The sequence below is a fragment of the Hirundo rustica genome, chromosome 6 (assembly GCF_015227805.2).
Source record: "Hirundo rustica isolate bHirRus1 chromosome 6, bHirRus1.pri.v3, whole genome shotgun sequence".
In the NCBI taxonomy this organism is placed as follows: Eukaryota; Metazoa; Chordata; class Aves; order Passeriformes; family Hirundinidae; genus Hirundo; species Hirundo rustica.
Window position 1 is genome coordinate 58,424,375 of NC_053455.1, and position 16,683 is coordinate 58,441,057.

At 55.8% G+C, this 16,683-nt stretch overlaps 2 protein-coding genes across 3 annotated transcripts; one reads left to right on the forward strand and one right to left on the reverse strand.

Moving 5' to 3' along the window:
• Positions 1 to 1,065: 1,065 nt before the first annotated feature.
• Positions 1,066 to 13,189, reverse strand: RIC8A (RIC8 guanine nucleotide exchange factor A). The gene is made up of 11 exons (XM_040066858.1): positions 13,040 to 13,189; positions 11,410 to 11,583; positions 9,104 to 9,151; positions 6,425 to 7,039; positions 6,015 to 6,109; positions 5,087 to 5,237; positions 4,417 to 4,512; positions 4,131 to 4,275; positions 3,630 to 3,774; positions 2,887 to 3,006; positions 1,066 to 2,138 (listed from the first exon to the last, which is right to left on the reverse strand). The coding sequence occupies exons 2-11, from the start codon at positions 11,491 to 11,493 to the stop codon at positions 2,018 to 2,020; spliced, it is 1,620 nt and encodes a 539-aa protein (XP_039922792.1). The 5' UTR covers positions 11,494 to 11,583; positions 13,040 to 13,189; the 3' UTR covers positions 1,066 to 2,017.
• BET1L (Bet1 golgi vesicular membrane trafficking protein like) lies at positions 11,963 to 16,441 on the forward strand. Of its 2 annotated transcripts, none has more exons than XM_040066861.2 (4): positions 11,963 to 12,049; positions 13,845 to 13,936; positions 14,625 to 14,681; positions 14,890 to 16,441. In XM_040066861.2, exons 1-4 carry the CDS (start codon positions 11,986 to 11,988, stop codon positions 15,055 to 15,057), a joined length of 381 nt encoding a protein of 126 aa, XP_039922795.1. In that variant the 5' UTR covers positions 11,963 to 11,985; the 3' UTR covers positions 15,058 to 16,441. The 2 variants fall into 2 exon arrangements, with proteins under 2 accessions (XP_039922795.1, XP_039922796.1); XM_040066862.1 differs by lacking the exon at positions 11,963 to 12,049 and adding an exon at positions 13,187 to 13,226.
• The last annotated feature ends 242 nt before the right edge of the window (positions 16,442 to 16,683 follow it).

A 16,683-nucleotide genomic window follows, 5' to 3' on the forward strand; every position in this document is an offset into this window, starting at 1 on the left:
ATGGATTTCGTTTTTAAGCATCCCCTGCTTCCCCCCCAAAACAGAGTTCCGTGGTTCTATGAACACCTCCTCCCAAAACGCCCGGCGCCAAGCTCAGCCCCCGCTCCAGGGCATTCCAGGCCAGGCCTGGCAGCTGTTCTGAGGGATTTAAGCACTCTGGAAAATTGAAACAATATCAGAAACAACTGTGTTAAAAACACCAGACCCCCCCTTTTCCCTTTTGCACGGAAAGCTTGGGAAAGCTTCAACAGCTGGGAAGGGATCAGGGGTCTGTGTCTGCACACAGAAGGGCTGGGGGGCAGGGCGGGGCAGGTTTTGCTAGTTTTAAAAAAACGAGAAATCTGCAATTGGCCTAAAAGCTCACACTGCGACAGAGCAGGGCTGTCCCCAGCCCAGCAGCCTGGAATGGCACTTGGGGGTCAGTCAGGAACTAAACTGAAATGCAGCATCCTCCAGCTTGGAAAAGACCTCCAGAATCATCGAGTCCAACCTGTGACTGGTCCCCACCTTGTCACCAGCCCAGGGCACTGAGTGCCACGTACAGGCCTTCCCTGGACACCTACAGGGGATCGGGACTCCACCACCTCCCTGTGTAGCCCTTTCCAATGCCTCACAGCCCTTTCCAGGAGGAATTTCTTCCTGATGTTCAACCTGAACCACCCCTGGCGGAGCTTGAAGCCGTTTCCTCTTGTCCTGTCTCTTGTTCCCTGGGAGCTGCACCCTCCTGTCAGGAAGGTGTGCAGAGCCAGGTCCCTCCTGAGCCTCCTTTTCTCCAGGCTGAGCCCCTGCAGCTCCTTGTGCTCCAGACCCTTCCCCAGCTCCGTTCTCTTCCTTGGACATACTTCAGCCCCTCAATATCCTCCTTGCCATGAGAGGCCCAGAGCTGGACACAGCACTCGAGGGGCCTCAGCAGCGGAAACTGGCAAACAAAGCAAAGCACCCCTCCAGCTCTTCACCTCCTAGACCATGTTCAGGAACAGCCCCAGCTCCTAAGGACACGTGGGCAGGAACACCCGGGATCCTCTGCCACAGGGATTTCCTTGCTTGGAGGAATCACGGCCACACTCCCACATGTCAGGTTGGATTTATTCTAACGTCACTTGTGCATTCCTACTCGTGACGGGAGGTTTGGGAACTCGGATACATTAGACAAATGGGAAGATTTCCTTTCCAAAGAAAACAGGAATAAAAATAAAGACAAATCTACACCAGGCCCGAGAACAGCCCCTGGGGGACACCGTGACCTGAGGACAGCAAGGAGGAGACAAGGACAGAGCACAGGTATCAGCCTTTCATCTGGAAAGCAGGAGGTGGGGAGAGGCAAACGCCCAAACCCAGCTGGGTGGTGACAGGGGCAGTGCCCAGTGCCAGGGAAAGGACATCGGAGCATTCCCGGCAGCCGCCCGCACGCTCTCTCCTGCAGCCAATGGAATGCTGGAGGCTTCCAGGGCCTCACCAGCTCTGCTCCACTAACCCACACATTCCGGGTGTGCACGGACACGGATACAGCCACCTGCACCACGCCCTGCGGATCCCACTCCCACTGGAGGCCCACACCCCTCTCTGGCAGCCCCCCTTCCCACGGCATTCCTGGGGAGCAGCCCCCACAGTGGGGCCGGGCACACACATGGCCACACGCACACAGGAGGCTCCGTGGGTCACCGATCCCTGATGGAATGGCAGAAACAGCCTCCCCCTGACCCTTCTACCCAAACAGCGCATATTTGAAAACCAAAAATCCTACTGGAGAGTCCCGGAAGCAATTTGGAGTGTGAAATCCTCAAGGCTGCTGACAGGAGAGACCGAGGCGGAGCCAGGTCACGGAGACCTCTGGAAGGAGAGGTGGCTATGGAGCTGGGAAGGAGGCGGGTGTTCCACGTGGTGGGCTCTGAGGGGTCCAGCCTGGATCCGGATCCCACAGGGAGAATCCTGGCGCAGTGCCCGCCCCTGGGTGCAGAACCAGTTCCGAGGGAGAGCGGCTGGAGCCCGGCTCTCCGTGGCTGGGGCGGGAGCCGGGTCAGTCCAGCCCCAGGTCCGAGTCGGAGGATGAGCGCTCATCGGCGATGTTGTGGATGGCGTTCTCCATGGGCGCCAGGTTGCCGCTCGGAGTGATGCCCATGGGCTGGATCACCTTCTCCCTGCAGCCAGGAGGAGAGGGGGAAGGTAAGGCAGAGCATGGGAACAAACCAGGAATACAGCAGGAATGTGGGGCTTGTGGAAACGACCTGGAACACCCCCGGCACCACTACAGATCACTTCTGAAGAGTGTGGATAGTCCCAGCCCTAAGACTTCCAGCATGGCAAAGCAATGGCTTGGAAGCACAATCCTATTCCCTGGAACAGGCTCCTTTCTAGAGTCCTGTTCTGTGCGTTTCAGGATTCCCAGAGGAAAACGAGCACTGGTGTCCATGTTCCTCTCCCTTCAACACACGACAGAGTTACTTCCCTCCCACTCTTGAAAGCCTCAACTCAATTGGGCTCCTCTGGGTCAGACATAACTGGAGAAAGCACTCCAACGGGGAAAGTGGCGGGTGGCACTGGCTGCCATCTGTCCCCCCGCTCTGTCCCCAAAATGCTGCTTCTCCCTGAGCAGCATTACCAGGACAGAGGCTGCTGTCCTACCCAAGCACCTGGACAAAGCTGGTGAGCGGCAGGTGCTTGGGAACAGCGCAGGCATGGCAAGGAATTCCACAGCGTCCCATCATGCCAAAGCTGGAGGAGCTGGCAGTGCTTCCCTTGCACATCACGGGGCCATGTTGAGAGAAGAGTTTCCCCACATATTCCCTGCCACTCCCTCTCCTAGATCCCTTCAGGCCTTGGGAACGCAGCCAAAGGAAGGCTTGTGACAGATGTACCCCCCGATGTACGCACACCATATCCCAGTACCTGGACAACTTGTCAAACATGTTGACCAACTTCATGGCTTCATGCTCCTTCTGCTCCTCTGTCATCCCTTCCATGGGGTTGGGCAGCTTCTCCTCCACGCGTCCCGTCACAGGGTTGATGCTGCACAGACAGCAGTGAGGCCAGGGCTCAGGAGGGGACAGCAGGTGACAAAGGGCAGTTTGGAATCCTCCTGAGCCTCATGGAGCAGAGGAATGGCATAGCAGGACTAGCTGCACTGCTGCTCGTGAAGCCCTGAACCCCAAGTGTCATCACAGTGCTACTAGGGCTTCTGACCTACATACTTACAAACACCTCCCTCTTCTCTAACATCCCCTCCTGCCAAAGCCACAGCGCCACTGGAAATGAGCTACATGAGGGCAGGTGACATTTCCTCCCCCTCCTCAAAGCAGGAGACAAAAGCTAATGGAGAAAATCCCAACAAACCCAACCTGCAGGGAGAACAAATAGGTGTGCGGGGGACGCGTGGGCGGACCTCCCACCCTCAAGATTGCAGACGAAAGGAGATAGAAAGGGAAAAAGAGGAACCAAAACCCAGCTGCATGTAGCAACACTGAGCTCTGGAGTGGGATAGGAGAAACGGGCACTTCCACCCCTGCTGCACGTGGAGGAGCAGAACAGCGAGATGGCAGGAGGTGCATGAAGAGCGATGAAGAGGGATAAAGCAGGAGTAGGAGGAAGGTGCAGGAGAAGGGGAGCTCTAGATGGGGAGCAGATCTCTTTACTTGGGCTTTGCCTCTTTGTATTCCTCCGTGTCCGTGTCTTCATCCTCCGAGTATTCCCCCTCTTCCCGGCCTCCAGCCATGAGGCCCCGTGCCGCCAGCAGCCCCGCGGCGTTCCCGTAGCCCGTGTACTTCACAAACCGGGACACTGCCAGAGAAGGGACAGAGACCACCCTGTGCTCCCCTCCTGCCTCCAGCCCCGTGTTCCCACCAGCCCCAGCAGCACGGTTGTGCCACATCTCCAGGCCATGGAGATATGGAGATGCTGACAGGCAGCAAGGCCCATGCGTGGGAGTTGAACGTGGGCCAGGCCGTGTGCAGGGTGCTGGGATGTCCTCCAGCACAGCTTGTCCCTCTCTGCTGGCCTGAGACACCGCCTCCTTCTCACGGAGCTCCTGGAGCTCTCCCCTTCTCTCCACTCAGTGGGGCTATCCCAAGGGAAGGCAGAGCCCTGCAGAGGGTTCCAATCTCAGAGCCTCCCTGAGGAATCCCCCCAGGACTCACCGCTCTCCTTGCAGAGCACGAAGAGGAACTCGGCGGCGCAGTGCTTGACGTCGGTGTCGATGTGCGTCATGAGCCTCACCAGCTTGTTCCGCAGGGAATTCCCCACCTCCGGCCGGTTCCGCACGTCCCGCAGCGGTGGCAGCACCTGCAGGGCCGCAGCGAGGGTGACACGTCACTGCGGGTACCAAAGGCCTCGGCCACCCACAGCAGAGGCGTCTGGAGGGCTCTGCTCTGCTCCCCTCCCCTCAGAGCAGCACCCCTGACCGTGGGGCTGAGCGCAGCATACCCTGGCCTTCAGGAACTTCCTGGTCTGCCGGTGGACTCGGGCGCTCTCCGTCAGCAGGTTCAGCACAGGGGTCAAGCTCTCCTTCAGCTTGTGGCCCTGCAGAAACATCCCCAGAAGGAGCAGCACGTCAATCATGCTGAGCTCAGCTTGTCTGGAGAGCACGAGCACAGACCATCCGGGAGATGGATGGACACGGAGCTTCCCAACCTCTGCCACAGGCGTTCGGTGCCTCCTTCCTCCCCACACCACTAGCTGTGCACAGGCAGCGCCAGAAATATTTGGGCAGGGCATCCAGGACAGAGAAGTGCAGTGGTAAAATTTGAAGGCCCTTTGGAACAACTCCAGAGGCTGAAAACTGTAGTCAGCTTGAAAATAACACGAACTCAGGTTTCCAGAACTGCCCGCTGGATCACTGCCGAGTGAAAAGGGGCTGATTTGCCAATCACACAGCTAATTATCAGCTAATCATCCACTGTTCCACTGACCTCACTGCCTGCAGCCCTCAAAGGCTGAACCTTCCCAGTTCAGGGATGTCGGTTTAGTCCCACCGACCACAGCTCTGCCAAAAGCTCTCCCTCCTACAAAGTGCTACCTTCGAACCCAGCGTGCTGCTCCCACCAGGCTCTTCCAGGCTGAAGGAAAGGTGGGAAGAAGCAGCCTCACCACTCACCCTGTCCAGGCGCCGCTCCAGGAAGTCCAGGAGGATGCTGACCGCATCCATGTTGACGCCCATGTACTCCAGCGAGCCCGGCCGCACTTTGGGAGTCAGGAGCACATCCAGACACTTCAGGGGCAGGTTACCCAGCAGGTTGACCGTGTGGCTGCGCGTGTGAAAGAGAAGAGAAGTGAATGCTCAGTGGTGGAGCTTTGCCCACAGAAGTTCTTCAGCTCTGCAAAAAGGAAGGCCCATCATTAGCTTGGAGTGTGAGGACCCTGCGATCCAAGTTTTCCTGGAGCATCTCAAGCTCCTCACACCACCAAAACGAGATGACTTAAGGTGCTCTTTGGGCAGCTAATTATATGCTGAGAGTCCAAAGATAGTTCAGTGACATCTGAGAACCCACAGATCTTGACAGAGAGCCAAGCAGGACCAGTCTGGGTGGCCCAAGGTCTGTCTCTGGATTTTCCTGTGCCACTCCTAATCCTGATGTTCCACACCAGCACAGCTTGGGATCCCCCCGACTATGTATTCTAGGGGGCAGGCTGGTGTCACCCGCTCCAAGCTGAAACCCCTGCACCAGTAATGCTTGGCAACATGACACAGCCAATTTCTCAGCTTGGCTTAATTAAGGTCACCTCATGGATGCTCTAAAGCAGCACACTTCTTCTCTGGCCAGCTGCCCACTGAAGTGGATGTCACCGTTGGGACAGCTTGACACAGGACATGGAACAAGATCCCAGGGGCCAGGAGGCCACAGCATTCCCGCATGGCATCCCCAGGCAGGGAAGGCTGTTTCTGAGTTCCAGCAGCATGAGGGATCCCCAAGCTAAACTCAAGAGCTGCTGGTCAGCAGGGTCCCTCCCAATCGCCCAAGGTCAGGCAGGATGTGCCTGGAGGAGCTGGTGAAGCTCCAGGTGAAGCTCTTCCCAACACAGACCTGTGGAACTCCTCGGTGCGGTCCTCGCCGTCAGCAGAGATCATGAGGCAGTGGCGCAGAAGGGCACCCAAGTGCCTGTACAAAGCAGCATCTTCCTGGCCCCAACATGGAGAAAGGAACACCTCGATCAGCAAAGGGGATCCCGCACATCCCAGAGCCTGCAGCCTATCCCCGCTCCAGCAGGGAATTCCAGGGAAAGCAGACTATCAAGTCTCCATTTGGGAATGCTCTAAAAGCACAGGCAAAGCAAGGCATAATACTGCACAGGACAGAGGCAGTGCCCTGAGGACACCTGAGCCCCTCACCACCCTGAGGGCACACAAAGATCAGCCTGGGACACGAGAAAATGCAAGGGAGGAGAAAACCTGCCAAGCCAGAGCCTGTGAATGCCACGGGCCCAAGGAGCTCACCTCGTCCACCTCCCTCTTGCTGGAATCAAAGGTGATGTTGAAGAGCACTTTGAGGATCTCCATGGCTCGCTCCGTCTCCTGACGAGGCAAAGGTGGGAGAAGTCCCTCCTCGGTGGCAACTTCGTAGGGGTCCAACCACTTGACCCCGAGGGTCAGCTCCAGGGTGTCTGTCATGAGGCTGATTCCCCGGAGCTCCTGGGCGAGCTGCTGCCGGATGTCCACCCTGAGGGCCGTCAGCAGGAACAGCAGGCGCAGGTCGAAGAACTTGATGTCGTGAGGAAGACTCCGCTCGTTGTAGAGCTTGATGCGCCGGGCCAGCCCTACCACCAGCCGCTCCTCTGCCGTCAGCTCCTGCGCCATGGCGCTGCTGAACACAATGTTGCACAGGCATTTCAGGGATTCCAGGATTACATCCAAGTCGGGGACCTCCCGGATGAGCTCCTCTGAGTAATCGATGCCGGCGTGCCTGGAGAGGGTCTTCAGGCCTTCCTTGGTGGTGAAAGGGCCGAGGCAGTGCTTGTCCCGCGACAGGATGCGGATGCTCTCCAGGCAGGTGACCTGGCAGGACGGCTGCAGCTCCCTCTCCAAGAACTTGATCAGCAGCTGGGCCATTTTCTGTGCAGTTGGAAACAAGCAATGCCTTGGATAATGACACTTCCCAGTGTTCCCTAAAGGCCCTGGAATGCTCTGCCCTGGACAAGAGCAGTGTCACCTGGGCCTGCTCAGGGAGTGCCTGGCTCTGGCATTGATCCTGACCAGTCTGGGCAAGAACAACCAGGAAAAGATGTCTTGCAGAGGGTATTGGGTGCAAAGGGAGAGCACAAAGTGGTCACTCTTGTAGCTCTGCCCTGGTGAGGATGGTTCAGGCTGACAGGGCCGACCTGCTCACTGCACTGGGGAGGGACACAGGACCCAAGGGAGGTGAGGAGAGCACCTGACGCCTTGGGAAAAGAGGTGAAGAGACCTCAGGAGATTCAAATAAGCAGTATCTCCTTAATTTCAGTGCTGTCTGGAGACCTACTGGCCCAGATCTTCCATGGGTACAGACTGGCAGAGCCCCACTAACACAAATTCACGGGAGCTGCAAAGCTCATGGGGAACGGTGAGTCACGGAGCAGCACGGGAGCACAGGTGAGGCCTCACAGACACAGGCAGCTCAGGCTGAACCACGTGTGGCAACACTTCACATCACACCAGTAACCCACACACTGCTGAGGGAGCCCACCAGACCCTCAAACACAACACAGCTCAGAGCACGGGTCTTTCTGTGATGTTACAAGAGTGAAAGAACCAAAAAAATGAGTAAGATTTGTAACTGGCTTAACAGCCTCATTGGTTACACTTTGAAATAATCAAAAGAATCTTTAAGGTTGAAATCATTAATCATTAATCTTTAGTCATTAACCATAATCATCCAGATTGGAAAAGACCTCCAAGACCATCAAGTTCAACCTGTGACCAATTAGCGCCTTCACAACCAGACCAGAGCACGGAACGCCACGTCCAGTTGTTCCTTGAATACCTCCAGAGAGGGATGATGACTACACCACCTCCCTGGGCAGCCCCTTCCAATGCCTGACCACCTTTTCCATGAAGAAATTCCTCTTGATATCCAACCTGACTCTCCCCTGGTGAAATTAAACTACTGAGGGAAGGAATGAAGAAAAACTGAACTTCGGTCCTTAACGTGAGGCTCATGGTGTGCCCCACACTCACATCCTGGGGAAATGATGAAGTACAGCTGTTCCTCTTCTCCTGCCTCACAGGCAGACAGAGTTCCAGATCCAGTCCCAGCAACTAAAGCCTCGGGCTGGCTCAGGAGAAAGAGATCTTGAGGTGTGTTGCTGAAGCTGAACCACATCTGAACACCCAAGCAGCAGCAACTAGTGGTGATGTTCATCTCATGTTTCGTGGCATACACCCCAAAAGCGGGAGGCTGTGCCTGAAGCCACGTCCTGTGTGACTGTCCCAGCTCAAACAGCGGGTCAAGACCAAGAGCTTGGATTTTACCAGCTCCAGTCCAACATTCAGGCTCTGCCTGGAACACCCCATGTGGCAGCAGCTGGCCCTGGCATAGACAAAGGAAGTCCCGCTCTCCACCCGGGTCGCCTGGCCTGCACTTGCTGTGCTAACACAGGCATTGGCACCATCCCCCAGAGAACTGACCACAGAACTGCGCCAGCTGGAAAACAATCCAGGGAAAACAGTAATTCTTATGGCAGAACAGCCAGGCCGAGGCCCGCCCTGGCACAAAGAGCTGCAGGAGCCGGAATGAGCAGGCAGAGTATTCTGTCTCTCCAAGTGCCAGATTACACCAGCTCAAAGGATTTCCTGGCAAATCCCGCTGCTGGCTTTCAGCAGAGCCCCTCACCCTCCCCTGGAGCCAGCACTGCTGTGATCCCTGTCCAGAGGCACCAGAGATCACATCAGTGGCTGGGACTATATGGATCGTGGAACCATTGCTAGTGTCAGATGGATGCCGACCTTTACCCAAAACCACCAACTACCAATGGAAAAAACAGAGCCAGACACTCCAAGCACACTATTCCCTAACCAAGTTAACAGAAAACTCTCATTTCTTCTCCTGTGGGAGCAGCTTGCCAAGCCCAGCTGGACATGACTCCAGAGCAGCAGATTTAAACACTGACCAGAGGAAGACAGCAAGCAGCATGTGCCTACCTTCCTCTCTTCCCGCTCCTCATCCTCGAAGATGAAGCACTGAGATTTCTGCGGGAAAAACAGAATCAATCAGACAAAGGAATAGGTTAAAATTCCATGGGACCAGGGCAGAGCCATTCAGCTGGAAAGCAGCGGGTCCAAAACATGCTGCAACAGCAAACACACCACCTCCTGACAGTCCCCCCCGCAACATTATGGGCATCACTCCTGGATCCACAGCACCAGTGGAATGCCACAGGCCAGCTGACAGATGGATTTAGTATAAATTCTGCAGGAGCACAGAGGGTATTCATCACAATCCCAATATCCCGTAAGAGCAGGTAATTCCCCTGCTCAGCGATACCACTGAGCTGTGCCTACACATGTCCCCTTGGTATTTATTATTCCTCTCCCTGACCAAAAGAAGTCCTGTCTCCTCAGTACACAGGAAGGGATCCTTGTGGTTATCCAGGAACTTGATCTCCATGCTTCCTCCTGTCCCCATGTTAACAAACACTCCTGATCTCCATTCACTGTTTCTCTTCCTATTTTGTTTATTCTTCACTGACAGTTCTCCTTCCTGACCAAAACTGCTCCCATGGAGCTGGAGAGCACCGGAGATCACAGGTGCCTGGAGAGGAGCAGCACTTCCCAGCGATTGAAGCAATCCTCGTTCATACCAAGAGAGCATTTGATCCCAGCTTGGAGAACGAAAATATTTAAAGTCCATAAAACGTGGGTTATGTGCGTGCAGTCACCAAGAGCCCAAGGATGGAACTGGTCCTGTCCAGCCTGGAAGCAGCGATGGACACAGTGCTTGGAGCAGCCCCAGCTGTGGGGGCAGGACAGGTGTACTCCAGCCAGGCTGTGTGTGAGCTCCATGAACTGATCCATCCACGTTACCAGGAGCTGATGGCTCAGTTCTGGCACCGCCATGTTCCACAGGCAGGCTGCTTGTTCTTCCCTCAGCACACTCTCTCTTCAGGTTGTAATCCCAATCTGGGGATATTTTGGCCACACTTGGGGTTTTGCTTTAGCTGTAGTTTATTCCCAGCAAGCAAAAACTGTGTGCACAACAGTGAATTACAACAAATCCGCAGGAAAAGGACACAGAACCAACAGTCTTGCAGCAGAAGCAATGCCAGGCCATGCCAGGTTTATCTGCAGTTTCATAATCCTCTTTGACTGCTCCATTTCCTCCAGGCAGGCCAGCAAACCCTGTGGTTCCAGTTCCCTGGGCTTGATACCCCAGGAAGGACCCAGATGGGGGAATCCAACAGGAAACATCATGGTTTGGGGGCACACAGACACTGTTTGCACCCCGAGGATGCCGGCACTGCGCCTGCTGCTGGTGCTGTTAATGCTCAGTGCTGTCCTTAATAGACACCTGTTTCTTCTTGGCCACTATTTCCCCGTTCCAAATCCAACTGTTAGGAATAGTTCCACTCTCTCTCTCTCTCACACACTCTTCCAAAATACTCCTCAGGTTTTCCCTGCTGGCTTCCACCTACTCCAGCCTGGTGCAGAGTGAGTCACAGTGATCCACAGAGCCAGCCCCTCCCAGGGGAAACCTCCGAAGGAAATTTCCCTGACAACCAGAGTCTGTTTCAAACAGGATTTCACAGAGCCATGGAATATCCTGAGCTGGAAGGAACCCACAGGATCCATTCAGCCCAGCTCCTGGCCCTGTGCAGACAATCCCACCCTATCCCTGAGAGCGTTGTCCAAATGCTCCTGGAGCTCTGTCAGCCTTGGGGCTGTGCCCACTCCCTGGGGAGTCTGTTCAGTGCCCGACCACCCTCTGGGGGAAGAACCTTTTCCTAATATCCAACCCAAACCTCTCCAGCTGTTCCCTTGGGTCCTGTCGCTGGTCACGGAGAGCAGAGATTGGAGCTGCCCCTCTGCTGCCCTCCAGGAGGAAGCTGTAAACGGCTGAGGTCTCCCTTCAGTCTCCTTTCTCCAGGCAGAGATTTACCACCACGGATAATCTTTTCCTACTCTAAGGCTAGAAACACTCCCATCTCTGCTTCCAGATCACTGGGGTTTGATATTCTGTATTCATTACTTACTGCTTTCAGAGCCCTGCCCATGTGAGATCCCGGCAGTCGCCTCTGATCATCTTTGACTTGCAAATCCCAACATCATTTCACCTGCAGCTCTTCCCTGGACTCTCCCAGCACCTCCAAAACTGCCTTAACATAAAAGCTCCTCCTGTAGGACTCAGTCCTCACACTGACTTCTCACTTCCCGGCCAGGTTTTACTTGGGATCTGGATAATCATTTTTTTAGGAGTCCCTGAGCTGAGGGAGGGGGCGATGCTCACTCACCTCTTGGTTGTAGACCTGGAGCACCTTGAGAACCGTGTCCTGCTCGCCGCTTTCCAGCGTGGATACCACAGCCTGGAGCTCCATTATCCCAACAGCTCAGCTATGGCACAACCCGGAGGAAGGGAAGCGAGGGGATTTCCAGAGTGACGGAAAAGCAGCTCAGCACACAGATCTCTGAGAGAGAAGAGAGAAAGGAGTGAAGAGAGCAAGGAGGTGAAAAAACGCAACACAAAAAAAATCCCGAGTGATATTCCTCACACTGCTGCATCCATAAAAGTGGAGCAGATGGATAACCCGAGCAAAGCCAGCAGCCTGCTTCCCCTCTCTTGCCTGCTAATCCTCTTCTTCCTCACTTTGCTTTTCAATGTTTAATATATGCCCTCCCAGGAAAGCACTCAGGGAAAACCTTCCCCCCACCAGCTGGGGATTAACGTGGAGCAGATAACCGCAGCTCCCTGAAATAGCTCCCTGCCTCCTCCTCCTCCTCCTCCTCCTCCCCGCCTGCCCTGATTTCTGCTGCCGCACAGGGGGAAAATAACAAATAAAGCCAGAAACATTCCCGTGGAGTGACAAGCGATGGAGCGGCGAGGCAGCCGGGCGGGAGAGCATCCTCGGGCTCCAGGCGGAGCTACCTTCGCAGGTGGTGGGAAGCAGACGAGGAGGGTTTGGCGGCGGGTTGGATCATGGCCGATCCCCGCAGGCGCGGCCGAAAGGCGCGCCCGGAGCCGGCAGCCCCCCGGGAGAGGATGTCCCTGCCGGCACTGCCGGCGAGCAGATGCGCAGCGCCGCGGGATTATTTTGGACACGGCACCGGTTTAGCGGCTCACGGAGCCACTTGAGCCCGCGGTGTTGGGACGTCACTCCCAGTGCGGGGGAAATCCAGCAGATTTGGGTTAGGATATGCGTTCGGGAAATCCAGCAGATTTGGGTTAGGATATGCGTTCGGCTTCCATGTTCCCAAGAGGATGAGGCTGAGCTGGTCGCACCAACCTCAACAAAGCGGGGCCCCTGTACCAGAGCCCCCGGGGATTGGGAATCACACGGGTTGTGCCCTCCTGCCCACGCAGCCCCCCAGAGGGAATTTTGGGGTGTGGGGGGGAATCAAAAGAGGCAGATCCTGCATTTTGGAAGGCGGAAAGCTGTGGAGACAGGAGGCTGGGCTGGCCCGGGGCAGGGACACAGCATCCCCATGCGCAGGGGCTGGGATGGAGGGGATCCACCTCTGCTTTTGGGGGGATGACACGGACCAATGGACCATTGTGCATATCCCCCTTTTCCATGCTCCTCCTGGCTCCTCACACTGCCACCTCCCTCCCCCACCGTTTGGGTAAATTCCAACCCCCCTTTTTTGTCCCCAAAACACCATTTATCTCCTTAAACCCCTACTTTCCCCCCCAACCCTCTATTTTTCTCCCAAGCTCCTATTTTTTCCCAAAAAACCTCTATTCCCCCCCCAACTCCTAATTTTTCCCCTAAAGCCTCTTTTTGTCCCTAGACACTTACTCTTGTCCCCAAAGCCCTGTATTTGTCCGCAGTCCCTCTCCCCTCCCCTTTTGTGTCCCCAAGCCCCAGTTTTCTCCCCGAGCCCCCCCCGTCCCATCCCTGTGCCCGGACAGGGCGCTGGCCCTACCTGCGGCCCGGGATCCCTCGGGGGGCAGTTCCAGCCCTTCCTCCCCGGCCCGGGCGAGCGGCCCGAGGGTCCCGGTGCCGGGGGGAAGGATGAGGAGGAGAAGGAGGAAGAGCGGGCGGACATTTCGTGGCGGCTCCGCCCGGCGGGGCGGGACGAGCCGGGGCAGCCATGGCGGAGCGGGGCCGAGGTGAGGGGACAAGGGACAGCCACAGGGACAGGTTTGGGGGGCAGGAGGGGCTGGAGCGGGTCAGAGGGACCAGGAGCTCCCGATCCCACTAAACCCCACGGGGCTTCTTGCAGTACTCCGATCTCTCCCCGGAATCGCCCCCCCCGTAAGCACTAATTGCTTACCTGGTCCCCTTTTGGGTTCCTCGTCTGCCCCTCCCGAACCCCTAATTGCCCCCCCAACCCTTAATTGTCCCCTTGAGCCCCTGAGCGCTCCCCATAAGCCCTAAGTACCCCTTCGAGCCGCTAATTGTCCCCATATTCTCTAACTGCCCCGGAAATCCTAATTCCCCCCCCGGACCCCCAACTGCCCCACAATGGGGGGCAATGCCGAGAGACCCCAACACGACCAAGGGGAAAAGGCGCCGGATTTGTCAGATTTCACCCAAATCTCACCCCTGGATGTCCCTGGCCATGGAACCCCCGCAGCTGCTGCTGGGCCATGGTGGCAATTCAGGGTGCAAGTCTGGGTTCTTTGGGGGAAGTCTGCGGTGTTTTGGTCACCTTTTCGGAGGGTTCCACGGCGCAAACCATGCAAGGAGGGGCTGTGACGATGTGTGCTCCTCATTCTTCTCCCCAGGGCAGAGTCCGAGCGCCATGGAGGACCTGCTGGATGTGGAGAACAAGCGGATGGCCGACAGCCTGGCCAGCAAGGTCACCAGGCTGAAATCGGTGAGTGCCGAGGTCACGTCGGGTGTTGAGGTGAAGGACAGGCTCTGATTACCTGGGAGTCCTGCAGGGGATCACAGAAGCATGGAAAGGTTTGGGTTGGAAAGGACCTTAAGGCTCATTCAGTCCCACCCCTTCCCATGGGCAGGGACACCCTCCATTAAACCAGGCTGTTCCAAGCCCTGTCCAGCCTGAACACAGGGGCGTTGCTAAGCTCATCTCCTCGGCGAAAAATTAATGGAAAAAAGGCAGGTAGATTCATTTTGGAAAACACCTGTGTCTCTGTGTAACTGTTCTTAAAGCTGGTTTGCTCCTATTAACATCAAACACTTTGATTTAGAGCTTTGAGATCTAAATTATTATTAAAAATTTAGTACAAACCACAAAATAAGTCAATGACTCACTGTGCGAAAGGGCAGGCTGAATTCCTGCCATTGTGTCCCCGGGTTTAAACTCCCCTCTCTCTACCTGGCAGATTCAGACAGTCAGGCTTTATTTTCAGAGCTGGAAAAGTTCACCTGCCTGACAGGGAAATGCGAGTCATTTTCCTTGTTCCTGCACCACACAAGCCCCCGTGTGTCTGTTGGAGCTGGGAAAGCAGCGGCTTGTTTTAATAATTTGAATTTCACATTTTAGAGGTTCTCTGGCCATTGAAAGTTCATTAATGCCCATTTTCTGTCTTGCCCTGCAGCTGGCTCTGGATATTGACAAGGATGCTGAGGAACAGAACCGCTACCTGGATGGCATGGTGAGGACCTGGGAAATGGGACACAGGGCTTTTGGTGCAAATCAGGGAGTTGGGATGAGCAGTGGGATGGCAAAAGCCCTTAAGGGAGCGGCCCTAAAACAGCACCGGCATTGTTGGGGTGTCCTGTACAGGGCCTGTCCTTGTGAGTCCCTCCAATTTGGGATATTCCATGGTTCTGCAACACCTCCAACGTGTCTTTTCCCTCCAGGACTCAGATTTCCTGAGCGTGACAGGGCTGCTGACGGGCAGCGTGAAGCGCTTCTCCGGCATGGCGCGCTCCGGCCGGGACAACCGCCGGCTTCTCCTCGCCGTGTCCGTGGCGCTCATCCTCATCTTCTTCATCCTCTACTACCTGGTGTCCCGGGCAGGGACCTGAGCCCGGGCTGGGAGGTGTCACAGGGCCCTGAGCGGGGCAGGTGTCACAGGCCAGACCCCACCATCCGCAGACCTGCCCACCTGTTTTCCAGAGGAGCCTCCAGCCACACTTCCACCTTCCCAGTGAGTTTTCCTCCTCCCTCCTCATCCTTGCTCCAGCTGGGGCCCAGACAGCTCATCCAAAACAAGTTTGGCTCCAAAGGGACCTTCATGGCTAACGTGATTTTGGGGTCGTGGCTCAGGCCGTGACCTCCTGCCTTGTCCACATCCTGTGAGCTGATTCTGAGGGCCGCTTCCACGTCACCTCCCTCGCTGAAAATCAGGAACCAGCGAATCCGGGGACTTGTGGATATTCCATAACCCAGCTGAGCTTTGTGAGCTGTAGGCTTTAGGACGCTGATTTACAGGATTTGGAAGTACCGATGTGTGACTTACATTCCATGCAGCCGCTCTCCATTTCCCTGCGACTCGCAGACCATATCCCTGGGCTGAAAGGAAACCCGTGCTGCTTTCGGGTGGAATTAGCGATGGATCTGGGCCTGGACGCTCTCAGATTGCGGCAGGGAAGAGATGCAGCGGAGCAGGACTTTCATTAAACCCTGGCTTGGTTGTCTTTATCATCCTTATGGGCAGACTGGGCTGGACACCATGGGAAGGGGTCCATAACCACATGGATTTGCACTTGTGTGGAACCTTCCAGAACCTTAATTTACTAAGTCAGGCTCCCCTGGTTTTAGAGCACTTTGGGGAGATGCTGTGCCAATAAAGCAGAGGTTGAGGTGAGCTGGAATTCCCCCCACAGTGCTGTCGGCAGTGGAGGGGAATTGAGGAGGGATTTGCTGATTTGTTTATGGATTTAGAAGGTACAAAAGGAGCCCCTTGCCTTGCCTTGAGGGGTGTCTTTGGTTATTTGCTTCTCTCTTCCTGTAACAGCCAGGGCTCAGCCTTTCCTCCTCATCTGATTTAGACTCTCCAGCAAACCCTCTTCATGGATGGCTGGGTGTTCTTTTGCCTTCTCCCTGTTCCCACTGGGAATTCCTTTGCCCTTGAGCTAACTCGGGGCCACAGCTATGAAGGGAATGTTGTCCCATGTACCAAACTGCTCACAAAACACACCCTGGCTGGATTAGGTGTGCTCTTTTCCACGTGTGGGAAAAAAAAGGTGCAGGGAAGGCAAGGAGAAAGGAGGCACCAGGAACTTCCTCTGGCTCTTCCTGCTTTCCTGGTGGCAGCTCTGGGTTTTTTTCCTTTGGGAAGAATCAATGGCCTGTGATTCCTGGAGCGGGTGACTCCTGACGAGAGGCTCCTGGAGCAGCCTGGCCCTCACCCTGGCAGGGTTTATTTTGCCTTTCCTGCTGTAAATAAAGCTGATTTTAGACCTTTTAGTCCGAATGTTTGTTCCTTGTGTGAGGTGGATCACTTGGTTGTACCTGTGGCCTCACAGCCCAATTCCAGCATCACCCAGAGCCACCCCAGGACTGGGGCGGGACCCTCGGCCCCAACCCGGGGTCATGGGGAGATGAGCATGGGGATGCACTGGGGACTCACACGGACACGGTGGAGGCCTGGGGACAGGTGGACAGTGGTGAGGAGGGACAGTGAGTGACACGGGGCCAGGGTCGGGGGT

Excerpts from the sequence above, each read along its gene's own strand:
- RIC8A (XM_040066858.1), bottom strand. The coding sequence starts at position 11,493 with ATGGAGCTCCAGGCTGTGGTATCCACGCTGGAAAGCGGCGAGCAGGAC. Across the intron at positions 7,040-9,103 it reads AGGAGCGGGAAGAGAGGAAG|AAAATGGCCCAGCTGCTGAT; the intron begins GTAGGCACATGC and ends CCAACTGCACAG. Across the intron at positions 5,238-6,014 it reads CGCACCGAGGAGTTCCACAG|CCACACGGTCAACCTGCTGG; the intron begins GTCTGTGTTGGG and ends TCACACGCGCAG.
- BET1L (XM_040066861.2), top strand. The coding sequence starts at position 11,986 with ATGGAGCGGCGAGGCAGCCGGGCGGGAGAGCATCCTCGGGCTCCAGGC. Across the intron at positions 12,050-13,844 it reads AGGCGGAGCTACCTTCGCAG|GGCAGAGTCCGAGCGCCATG; the intron begins GTGGTGGGAAGC and ends TCTTCTCCCCAG. Across the intron at positions 13,937-14,624 it reads AGGTCACCAGGCTGAAATCG|CTGGCTCTGGATATTGACAA; the intron begins GTGAGTGCCGAG and ends CTTGCCCTGCAG.